General features: G+C 41.4%; 1 protein-coding gene across 2 annotated transcripts in view; it reads right to left on the reverse strand.

Moving 5' to 3' along the window:
- Positions 1-237: 237 nt before the first annotated feature.
- Positions 238-12,963, reverse strand: part of LOC134289581 (zinc finger protein 70-like) — a 64,255-nt gene continuing 51,529 nt past the window's right edge. For both annotated transcript variants that reach the window (XM_062855598.1, XM_062855597.1), the window contains exons 4-6: positions 11,310-11,415; positions 10,269-11,065; positions 238-1,026 (exon numbers count right to left, since the gene is read on the reverse strand). In XM_062855598.1, coding sequence (XP_062711582.1) covers positions 660-1,026; positions 10,269-11,065; positions 11,310-11,415 — 1,270 coding nt within the window. In that variant the 3' untranslated portion in view covers positions 238-659. The remainder of the gene's footprint in view (positions 1,027-10,268; positions 11,066-11,309; positions 11,416-12,963) is intronic.

A 12,963-nucleotide genomic window follows, 5' to 3' on the forward strand; every position in this document is an offset into this window, starting at 1 on the left:
ATTAGGCTTTACTACTGCCCTCATCTTGAAATTGGTCGACCAAATTTCCAGCGATACTGCCATAATTTTAAATTTGTTTTTTTAGAAAATGTGGCAACTTTAGGTTAAGTTTAAATATATTTTTTTGTAAATATTTTACCTAAATAATCTTTAAAGTTTCTTTGACTGATTATCTTTTCAATGAGAACTAGGGCTTTGAAATTGGACGCAAATTGGCGAAGATAACGGCCTAAAACCATGACATGTGTTTCAGGGGTTGACCTCAAATTTTTGATCGGGAGTGTAAGTCTAGTTCGTAAACCATTGTGCATGGCTGTAAAATCAGTAAGATATGTAATTTCATCTATTTCCAGCAGACGTCAATGCCATTCAACTCTATACAAACTCCCAACACCTTCGACACCTACTGAAGTTCATTTCCAGATTGCATCCTTACAGTGCAGAAGTTGAACTATCATTGCTCATATTTCTCTTCACACTAGGTCCAGCATTTCCTCTCACCCCCACTTCCCTTTCACAAAGACACACTTTTCCCAGCGCAACATCTTCATTTATTTTCGCAAAGCCATACAACTATTTTCTTTGATATCAAATCTCACTTATACACATGTAAATGTATGATAATCGAGTGTAATCATAACACCTCCTTGAATCTTGGACTAGACTTTCTCAGCTGGCATCATCATCACCGACGTCAGAGAAGTTGGCCCAACCACTATCGTCCTGGTTGCCATCGTCGTCATCATCGCCGCCGTCTTCATAGCTGGGCTCCTTGGGCTGCCCATGGAAGTTTTCTTCTGTTGCTTCTTGCCGTCGTCATCATCGTCTTTGCCGTTGTCCTTGTGGCTTCGCCGGTGCTTGGTCAAGGCGTTGGATTGCACAAAAGTTTTCGCACACACGTCGCACTTGTGGGGCCTCAGGCCGGAGTGGATCAGGACGTGCCGGAAGAGGTCATACTTTTCCTTGAACGCCTTGCCACAGGTGTCGCAGCTGTACGGGCGCTCGTCGGTGTGCGTCTTGAGATGTCTGGAAATGGATGTGGAACAAGGTGAGACGAGATGGTTAGAGATGATGATGGGTTATATTCAGGAGAGCATATTGCACAACATATAAAATGATGGCATCATGGCACGACGTAGGTAAGTCTAGCATGTGTTCGTTTCAACAAGTAGGAAAATATAAAACCTTAACAAGCATATTTTATGCTTTAATCGTTTATGAGACCACGCAAATTAGACAGTAGTCCAAATGATTTTACAAAATGAAACTTTCAAAAATCTAGATGGCAATGTGGTTATTTCAAAAAGTGTGATAAAAGTACATAGGGTGACATTGGGTATTATCGGCAGGATTGTTCTCTTCGTCATGGGGGGTTTTTGTCCGCCAAATTTTTTGAAACTTGGCCATATAATTCACATTGGTTTGGAAGGATTTGAGGCCAATTCTGAGTTCAATAGGTTTCAAAACCCCCTCCAAGACGAAGAGAACAAAACGGCCGAGAATAGGTAATTTCCCCTATTTGACTTGGATCATCTCGACGTCTTCAGTGCACTTAATTCTTGGTTGACAAGGAATAAGTGCACCGAAGATCCCAACTCGATCCGACGTGATACCTTGCTGCAATCATACATTGAAAGTGTGTGCACACTATTGTGTCAGTCCGATTCGGGGTGCAGTCAGCTTTATAAGGTTGGTCATAGTGAGCGCGATTATTGTCGCTATGCGCATTGCAATAAAAATTTGTATGAGATTTTACATTATTCTTTTGCATTTTGTCGTCAGAGACGCAAATTTGTCAGAAACCACGCATCCGATGGTGTCGAAGAATAGCAATGGATGTTGCGAAAAACTTTGTCGAAGGAAAAACAATTAAACTTATTTTTCCTTAAACAGTGCCTAAGATATGACATTTTCCATAAAAGTTGGATCATTTCGTGGTCTTCACAGTTTTGCGTACTTCTAGACTATACTTTTACATCAACGGCTACACGGTTCCAAACAAATTTAAGTTTCTAGCGAGAAAATTGTATAAAAGTATGTTTTTACAAGCAAAATTCCATACAAACTCAAATCACGACGAGCAATATGTAGGCAACCAATCGCTCCGAAATTTTTCACAATTAAAGGTACAAAAATTCAAGTCAATCAGTATTGCGACATTTGCACCCATTTAGACTCGGCCGAAATTCATTATCATTACAGTCGAATTTCGCACACGACTTCGCAGCGGCTGACATACACAAATTCGGTTGAGTTCATCACAGGGGCGTCGGATGCACAGCGGATAAACAAAATAAGTTTGATTAGTGTCAAGTGCCGCTGGGAAATGATGATTCAGTGGATTTTCAAATTATCACAGTAGTCTAAACATTGATGAGAAACCCAATATAAATATGTGTTGCGTATTATTACTGATTTAGAAACATCTTTTGCATTTGGTCGATTTGCAAGGTATTTTAATATAGGTTCGCTTTTTAGGCCTGGAAAATATGCATGCGTTTGAGTTAAACACTTTTGTTATCCCCTGGCATAACTATCAAATTTGACGCAATTGTATGCTGAACTCTAAAAGCCACAGTTCATCAAGTGTCCGTAAATGCTACAATAATGGTTAAGCTCGCAGTAATGTTACATTTGTATCTCATCACCCACTAAACGCATTAGTGGTCTAATAACACATAGCGCGCTCGGCACAGTTCCATCATGCCGCTTATAGTGTTACCACATATAATGCTTAGTCTGCTAAAGTCAGTTATCTGGATGTGGAGCATGGGAGCCTTAACATTAACCATCAATTCAATTAAACATTACTCGATTTACAACATTAGCGATCCAAATATTCGATGATTGTTTGATCTGTGTTCTTAAAATGTAGTTTTATATATGGTTGACTTTAGTTTGACAGATTCATTACCGAGTGATTGGTTAAGTAGTGATATTAGCGAATTCGGTAAACTCGGTAATACACGGCGCTCTGCCCAGGACTCAGTCGCCATATTGGTTTTAAATCATTTCCACTCTTTCGTACGTTTTCGTGTGGTGTTTGCAAAAAAATGATTAATTACTGGAAGATATCCAGACGTGAGAATGAAAAACTAATTTCCAGAGTGTTTGAGAACTGTATATCGTTTACTGTCAACCTTTTTCCAGACCACAGGCACACACCATGAAACTTTGTGCAGTAACTTTCCAGCGTTGATTCCGGTGTATTGCGGAACAATCCATTTGCATGTGTCTATAGGATAGCCATCGAGCAGATTTAAAGAAATTATGGCTTTGTTGTCTTTTATTTAAGAGACTTTCAGCCCTTGGCTGGATCGTCCATAGCTTAATGATTGTAATAAATAATGTGAAATCAAATTTGAGGCTAACAATCAATAATAATATCCGAAATAGATTCAGCATCATTTAAAGCGTTTAATTTCACTTCTGTTGACATCGGTGCGGTACTTGTTCCGTACTTACTGAACGGCTCTGTAAGTTTGACAGGTCAGAGCTTAAAAAAGATTTTATCGATCTCTCGGTTTACCATTATTGAAAAGAGGGGGCAACCGAGCTTTCAGCAGATAAAAACTAGGTTGAAAATGAACCAAGTTTGGTATAATTTTCTAAGTGTGATTATTAAGGTGGCCCACACTTATACGAAAAACAAAAATTTCGAAAAATGCCAAGTCTTACCTCCTCAATCAGTTGTTCTGGACTCCCAGAAGCCACGTTCAAAATTTGAGCAAAATCGGTTGAGCCTAAGGGAGCGCTCAAAACGCTTGAGGTTTGTATGGGAAAACTTGACCAAATGTATGCAGAAATTTTAAGTTTTCGAATTTTGCCGCTAGGTGGCGCTGTAAGCGTTCAATATTCAAACCCTTTGTTATTATTGTAGGTGACTATATGCCAAACAAGTTTGTCGAAGACCGCAAAGTGATCCAACGTCTGTGAAAAAAGTTGTACCCTAGGAAAAGTGAGGATAAACTTTATTGCTATTTTTCCAATACATGTAAAGGAATAATATCAATAATGAAATCTCAATACTTTGACTCACTTTGCCTAGGGTATTACTTTTTTCACAGCCGTCGGATCACTGCGCGGTCTTCGACAAACTTGTTTGGCATATACTCACCTACAATAATAACAAAGGGTTTGATTATTAAACGCTTACAGCGCCACCTAGCGGCAAAATTCGAAAACTTAAAATTTCTGCATACATTTGGCCAAGTTTTCCCATACAAACTTCAAGCGTTTTGAGCGCCCCCTTAGGCTCAACCGATTTTGCTCAGATTTTGAACGTGGCTTCTGGGAGTCCAAAACAACTAATTGAGGAGGTAAGACTTGGCATTTTCGAAATTTGTGTTTTTCATATAAGAGTGGGCCACCCTAGTGATTATGCATAAACACATCTGGTAGTCCAAGGATGTGCAAGGAACATTTGTACATGAACTCCAGGATACACATTTAAGTTTTTATGAAGAACTTTTGAAAAATACAAGAGAATTACATATCATGTTGGAAATATTTTAGTATTTGTTGCATAATATCTACGGAGAAAAATTTTGAGGAGTTTAAACTAAATTGAAATATTTCTCCAGTAATCTACCAGTGCTTTATAAGAATTTAATTGAAATACAGGTACATATTTTTATCCAAAAATTGGAGTTTTGTCGAAAATTATTTTATCAAAAATATGGATTTTTGTCCAAACAGATTTCGAGAATCTCCAGCAGTTTTTTTTATGCTTCTGTAGGAATTTATCCTACAAAAAATCAAGCACTTTAAGAGAAATCTCTAGAATATTTTCAAGAAGACTGGCGCTTGAGCCTAGCTATTTAGCACTGTAGTTGGAGGAAATGTCAATGCAGAACCCGTAGCTTCCGGGAAGGTAAGCCCAGCTCCCTGGGTTAGTGGGTTGGTGTCATGCCCTGCGAGCCAGCCGTAAAAAAGACTAGCACCGGAAAATCAACAAGAGAAGAATGCGAACCGATACCAATGGCGACGACCACAGCGACGAAAAGGGACTTGCGATTGGAAGCTCGGTACGTGGAACTGCAGATCTCTCACTCAACTTCATCGGGAGCACCCGCATACTCGCCGATTTACTGAAGGACCGCGGGTTCGCAATCGTAGCGCTGCAGGAGGTGTGTTGGACAGGATCTATGGTGCGAACGTTTAGAGGTAATCATACCATCTACCAGAGTTGCGGCAACACACGTGAGCTGGGAACAGCTTTTATAGTGATGGGCGACATGCAGAGGCGCGTGATCGGTTGGTGGCCGATCGACGAAAGAATGTGCAGGTTGAGGATCAAGGGCCGATTCTTCAACATTAGGGTATTTTTGTGGCGTTTCAGTCTTTTCGGGTATCAAAAACAACTATATGTTTTCTATTTCCAACGTTTCGATCCTTATTGGATCTTCTTCAGGGAATCGAATAAGTTGTTGTTTCTTCGTCTAGTAGTTGTTTTTTGAAACATTTTAACTGTCATTCAAGGAATGAGCTCGAACGCGAGTACGACCGCTGCCCAAACCACGACGTCAAGATCATCATAGGGGATCTAAACGCTCAGGTAGGCCAGGAGGAGGAATTCAGACCGACGATTGGAAAGTTCAGCGCCCACCAGCTCGAGGGTGTGCTCGATGTGGCCCCTCTAGAGGACTGCTGGAGTACAGTCAAAGCAGCCATCAACAACGCAGCCGAGAGCACTATCGGGTACGTAGAACGGAGTCGACGAAACGATTGGCTTGACGAGGAGTGCAGAGCGGTTCTGGAGGAGAAGGATGCAGCACGGGCGGTAATGCTGCAGCATGGAACCCGACAGAATGTGGAGCGATACAGATAGAAGCGGAAGCAGCAGACCTGTCTCTTCCGGGAGAAAAAGCGCCGCCTGGAAGAAGCGGAGTGCGAGGAAATGGAACTGCTGTGCCGTTACCGAGAAACACGGAAGTTCTATCTAAACGCAACGGCTTCGTGCCGCGAGCCGAAATATGCAGGGATAAAGACAGAGGGCTCTTGACGGACGGACGTGCACACCAAATTTTTCGATACGCTTCCAGCACAAAAAAAAAACAGCAAAATAAATTGCTGAGTTTCAGCAAAATTTTTGCTGGATTTCAGCGCAACGTTGTGATCAACTGTCAAAATTGCTGGATGGTTCAGCAAGTTGAAAAATAATTACTGATATTCAGTAAATTCGTATTGCTGAATGAAATCAGCACAAAAAAAATCAGCAAAGTTTGCTGATAACCAGCAAACAAAATTTGCAGTGTGAGGTGTTCGAAAGGTAGAAGCAGCACTTCGATCAGCACCTGAATGGCGTGGAGAATGTGGGCACGGGAGACCATGGCAACGGAGGAAACGACGACATCAGTGCAGCGGAGGACGGAAATGAACCAACTCCCACGGTGAGGGATGTTAAGGATGGCATTCACCAGCTCAAAACCAACAAAGCAGCTGGTAAGGATGGTATCGCAGCTGAAATCATCAAGATGGGTCCAGAAAAGTTGGCCACCTGTCTGCACCGGCTGATAGTCAGGATCTAGGAAACCGAACAGCTACCGGAGGAGTGGAAGGAAGGGGTAATCTGCCCCATTCACAAGAAAGGCGACCATTTGGAATGTGAGAACTTCAGAGCGATCACTATTTTGAATGCTGCCTACAAAGTGCTATCTCAGATCATCTTCCATCGTCTGTCACCGAAAACGAATGAGTTCGTGGGAAGTTATCATGCCGGCTTCATCGACGGCCGGTCGACAACGGACCAGATCTTCACCGTACGCAAATCCTCCAGAAATGCCGTGAATACCAGGTCCCAACGCATCACCTGTTCATCGACTTCAAAGCGGCATACGACAGTATCGACCGCGCAGAGTTATGGGAAATCATGGACGAAAACGGCTTTCCTGGGAAGCTGACTAGACTGATTAAAGCAACGATGGACGGTGTGCAAAACTGCGTAAGGATTTCGGGTGAACTATCCAGTTCATTCGAATCTCGCCGGGGACTGCGACAAGGTGACGGACTCTCATGCCTTCTCTTCAACATCGCTCTGGAAGGTGTGATGCGACGAGCCGGGCTCAACAGCCGGGGAACGATTTTCACAAAATCCGGTCAATTTGTGTGTTTTGCGGATGACATGGATATTATTGCTAGAACATTTGGAACGGTGGCAGAACAGTACACCCGCCTGAAACGTGAAGCAGCAAAGATCAGACTGGCGGTGAATTCGGCTAAGACAAAGTACATGCTGGTAGGTGGGACTGAGCGAGACAGGACAAGCCTTGGCAGCAATGTTACGATAGGCGGGGATACTTTCGAGGTGGTAGAAGAATTCGTCTACCTCGGTTCCTTGCTAACGGCTGACAATAACGTGAGCCGTGAAATACGAAGGCGCATCATCAGTGGAAGTCGTGCCTACTATGGGCTCCAGAAGAAACTGCGGTCAAAAAAGATTCACCCCCGCACCAAATGTACCATGTACAAGACGTTAATAATATAGATAGTAGAGTAAACATAGATCCGCTAAGATGAATCCGTTGTATCCAAACGAACTGTCAAAATCTGTATCCAAACGAGCATGACGTCACGATTTGGACAACATCAATGGAACGCATGACGTCATATTCAATCGTCGCACTTTTGAAAATTACTACTTACACGCTTGAAACATTTTAGTCAGCGGTGTCCGCGGATCTATGTTTACTCTACTATCTATAGTTAATAAGACCGGTGGTTCTCTATGGACACGAGACATGGACCATGCTCGAGGAGGACCTGCAAGCACTCGGAGTTTTCGAGCGACGGGTGCTAAGGACGATCTTCGGCGGCGCACACTGGGGCAGGATTGAAAATACATGGAAAAAACCTCTAGCTCGTCGAGATGTCGAGATACTCATTTGGTGTCTTCAGAGAAAATATTTCTATGGACATGGTCGATATTCTGAGCGGTAGTCATTTTTTCTTACGTTATTCGCATAAAAGTCCTATAAGTCATTTTGGCCAAATTGCATTTTAGCGGTATGGTTTCTTCGGCAAAGTTGTTCGGCTAATTATGCTGAAAAAGTTTGCTGAAGACGTCAAATTTCCAAAGCCCACTATTCTTGAGATATTGACCGATTTATAAAATACCTACCTAAAATCGATTTTTTTCATTAAAATGCGATTTTAAACAAATTTAATGTCGGTTTTCGAGATATAATAATGAAAAACACTTAAATAAAACATATATCGAGGAAATTAGTTGACAAAAATAAAATATGCATTGATTTTATATAGAAAGTTCCCGAAAAACACGCAAAATGTATATAGGACGTTCTTGCTGTCGGGCAAGTTCGGGCAAGTTTTTTTATCGGCAATCACCTAAAAAATACATTTGCTTTCATGTAAAAAATTTTCACAGACATGATATTTAATGATTTTTTCTAAATTGAGTTCAAAGTTTACTGTTTTGGGTAAATTAGTACAAAATTTTTGTTCATAAAATACTACGTATTAAGGTGCCAAGTGAACCATGAAAAGTATAGATACCATCTAGTCATAGGTTTAGTTGTTTCTAATCTCCAAACAAATTGTAAAACACAAAAATGTGCCAAACGCCAATGAAAGTATGCTTTGGTTTTATCATTCGTCAATGCGTTATACAGTCACACATCATGAATATTTTTTGATTGTATGATAATTATCTTATTTAATTCAGATATTAAAAAAAATGGAGAGTTATAAGCATAAATAAATGTATTCAATGATCTAAAAACTCAAAAGCATGTGAGTAAAAAATGTAGAAAAACTTTTCAATTATTTTAACCTAGTCGTACGTACTAAATATTAAAATATTTTGCGAACTAAGCAAAATTAATAACAATTCATCAGAAATAAACCAGTAAATAACTATTCTTTGTTATTTGATTCCTCTATTGTTTAGCTGTCATTCAAATTAGTGGCCATCATAGGAAGCAAACATATGTCTAGATCTCTACAAAATCTGGATGTGTTGTAAAACAGCCATTGAATCATCACGCAAATACATTACGTGTGAATAAATCATTAACGAATGATAAAATCAAGGCATGCTTTTATTGGCGGCATTTGGGACATTTTTGTGTTTTACAATTTGTTTGAAGATTAGAAACAACTAAATCTATTACTAGATTGTATCTTTCCTTTTTATGGTTCACTTGGCACCTTAAAACGTAGTATTTTATGAACAAAAATTTTGTACTAATTTACCCAAAACAGTAAACTTTGAACTCAATTTAGAAAAAATCATTAAATATCATGTCTGTGAATTTTTTTTACATAAAAGCTATTGTATTTTTTAGGTGATTGCCGATGAAAAAACTTGCCCGAACTTGCCCGACTGCAAGAACGTCCTATATACATTTTGCGTGTTTTTCAGGAACTTTCTATATAAAATCAATGCATATTTTATTTTTTTCAACTAATTTCCTCGATATATGTTTTATTTTAGTATTTTTCATTATTATAACTCGAAAACCGACATTAAATTTGTTTAAAAACGTATTTTAATGAAAAAAATCGATTTTAGGTAGGTATTTTATAAATCGGTCAATATCTCAAGAATAGTAGGCTTTGGAAATTTGACGTCTTCAGCAAACTTTTTCAGCATAATTAGCCGAACAACTTTGCCGAAGAAACCATATCGCTAAAATGCAATTTGGCCAAAATGACTTATAGGACTTTTATGCGAATAACGTAAGAAAAATTGACTACCGCTCAGAATATCGACCATGTCCATAGAAATATTTTCTCTGAAGACACCAAATGAGTATCTCGACATCTCGACGAGCTAGAGGTTTTTTCCATGTATTTTCAGTTCTGCCCCAGTGTGCGGCGTGCAGGAGAACGGTGTGTGGCGGAGAAGGATGAACCACGAGCTCGCTGCACTTTACGGCGAACCCAGCATCCAGAAGGTGGCCAAAGCCGGAAGGATACGGTGGACAGGGCATGTTGCAAGAATGCCGGACAACAACCCTGCAAAGCTGGTGTTTGCAACTGATCCGGTTGGCACAAGAAGACGTGGAGCGCAGAGAGCACGATGGGCGGACCAGGTTAAGCGTGACCTGGCGAGCATTGGGCGCGACTGAGGAAGGAGAGCGGCAGCCACAAACCGAGTATTGTGGCGTACTATTGCTGATTATGTCTTGTCTTAAATGTGATGTAGAACAAATAAATGTATGTTTGTAGGGGGAGGGGGTCAAAAAATGACTATTTTATAATTATGTAATAAATGGATGCTACCGTATTAAAGCCAATCAACTCACCTAATCAGCACGTGCTTCTCCAGAAACGTTTTCGGGCAGAGCTCGCACCGATGCGGCCTTTCGTTCGAGTGCGTCCGGATGTGAATCTTGAGCGCGTGCAGCCGGATGAACCGTTTCCCACACAAATCACAACTGTGCGGCCGAACTTCCGTGTGCAGATGCTTGTGCGTCGACAGTGCACTGGCTTGCGTGAAAATTCTCCCGCAGGTCTCGCACTGCAGGGCCGGTTTCTCACCGTGGAGTTTCTTGTGCGAGGACAGCGTAGACGAAAGGGTGAAGCTTTTGTGACAAATGTCGCACGTGAAGGGCTTTTCCCCGGTGTGAACCCGCAGGTGACACTTCAAACTGATTTTCTTCGCAAATTCCCTATCACAGATCGAACACTTGTACGGACTAAACTGCTGGTGCCACTTTTTGTGGGCTTTGTACGCGTGCAGCAGGACGAACGTTTTCTTGCATTGCTTGCACTTGTAGGGACGCTCCCCGTAGTGGACCGCGGTTTTGTGCGCCACCAGTAGATCCTCGGTCATGAAGCTCTTCCCGCAGAGGTCACACCGATGTTCGCCGCTGGCCAAATGTAGCTTCCGGTGCGAGGACAGCGAACTGGCGTACGCAAAGCTCTTGCTGCACACTTCACACTGATACGGTCGCTCCCGGGTATGCTGGACGTAGTGACGCATCAGATACAGCTTCCGGGTGTAGCTTTTGCCACATTCGGCGCACTTGTACGGACGGTTCTCCTCGGGAGCATCGTTTTCCGCGTCGCTACCGTTGGTGGATTCCTCCGAGGGGAGTGCCTGATGGGGGGCAAAGATAGAAAAAAGGCGTGATTTATTAGTAAAGTTTTATAGATTCAGTTACTTCTCTTATTTATTTATTCTGATTTGAGTCCTTGATACAAATTTAACTATTTCATGATGATTAAAGTTTGAAACACGTGAGTTTCAGTTAGATGGAACAGCTATTAACAAGTTAATTAAAATACGTAATTGCGTGGGACCAAGAATCCATGTTTCAATTAGAAAGTACAACATTACTCACCTCTGAAAACGACTCCTCAGAATCCAGCGATGACGACCCGTCGGAGTTTCCTGAATCGTGCTCCACACTCAACTTGTCATCGTCCGTATCCGATGGTCCAACTGACCTGGAATCAAAAACCCAAAAGTGGATACTCCATTAGCCCCAGCTGCTCGTGACTGTGCATTATTCACTTGTTTCGCTGTTGTAACCTGAAACCCCTCAACAGCAGTGGAAGAGTGGAAAAATGCTTTTCATGTACATATTCAATGGCGACATTCCAAGGGTTTCCCTCGTCGTCGTTTAGTAACAACCGGTGGTGCGCCATACAATGGCAACTGCCGAGGAAAACCTCGCTCTGAATGAGGATGGCGTGTTGGATATGGATGAGGATTCGCCATTAATCGATTCACGGCGCATACACGGGTTCTCCCCTCTATATATGGACGAGCGAACAAAAGAGGGAGAGAGAAAAAGTGATGGCTCAATTGAGCTGTGCCTTAATTCGTATCATCATCATCATCATCCATCGCATCGGTCGGATGATTGCACCCTACCTTCGCGGTTTGTATGGCAACGCCTTTTTTGCTGGTGTTGGGAAGAACCACACCCTCCAGAGAATTGCACGAGGTATGATTTTGTTTGATTACATGATTATGATTTTTTGTTCTGTTTGATTAAAAACGGATATGGTTTTCAGATTTTGAGCGATAGGCGAACGATGATTATTCTTCCTCTACTCGCTATAGTCCAACCATAATTATACTAGCAATATTTCACTCACAACATTGTGATCTAACAATTTCAGCAATTCCGGATTCCGCCTTGAAATATTTATAGAGAAAATGCGCAAAGTAAAAAATAACGAGAAACGAGCTCACCACTTTATTCTATTCTCCATACACACAATGCAATAACATAAAAAAGACAATACTGTGGAGCGGACCTGGTGTGGTGGTTAGAACACTTGACTATCACGCCGAGGACCTGGGATCGAATCCCACTCCCGACATACTCACAAAATGTGGGTTCTTCCTTCGGAAGGGAAGTAAAACGTGGGTTCCGAGATGAACTAGCCTAGGGTTAAAAATCTCGTTAATACATATAGACAAAAAAAGACAATACTAAAGCGATTTTAATTCTTGATCAAAGTACACGTTCACTGTAATAGAGTGATCAACTTTAGAATGAAATAGCCAATGTTGTTGTCGATGAAATTTTAGTTTCTAATCGATGGCAAATTTTCAATTTTCCACTCAACTTAATTTGAAATAGCCACAAACAATTGATCATAAATTCAAATGCCACTACCTGTTTTCCAACCGGTATCCATTTAATTTTGAGCTACCACTAACAGATTTATGGATGGATGTTTAACCGTGCGAAATGATGATTATTATTTTCGACACAGCCAGTTCCACATCTCATTCCACTGGCTCTTTATTATTTTATACGGAAAGCTAGCGGAAATCCCTTTCGCGTTTTGGGGTTGACGATCGCAGGGATTGCCCTTGCTTAATCAAACAACGGCGCGTCACAATTCGGCACGGTTTTCATTTAGGAGAAACAGGCTTCCTCTGCAGTCTACTGTCGAAGTAAATCCTCCAAAAGTTCACATTCGAGTGATCGCTGAAGCAAGTTTCATCTAATATCAGCCATTCCATAGAAAAACGAA

Source organism: Aedes albopictus, chromosome 3 (assembly GCF_035046485.1).
Source record: "Aedes albopictus strain Foshan chromosome 3, AalbF5, whole genome shotgun sequence".
Lineage (NCBI taxonomy): Eukaryota > Metazoa > Arthropoda > Insecta > Diptera > Culicidae > Aedes > Aedes albopictus.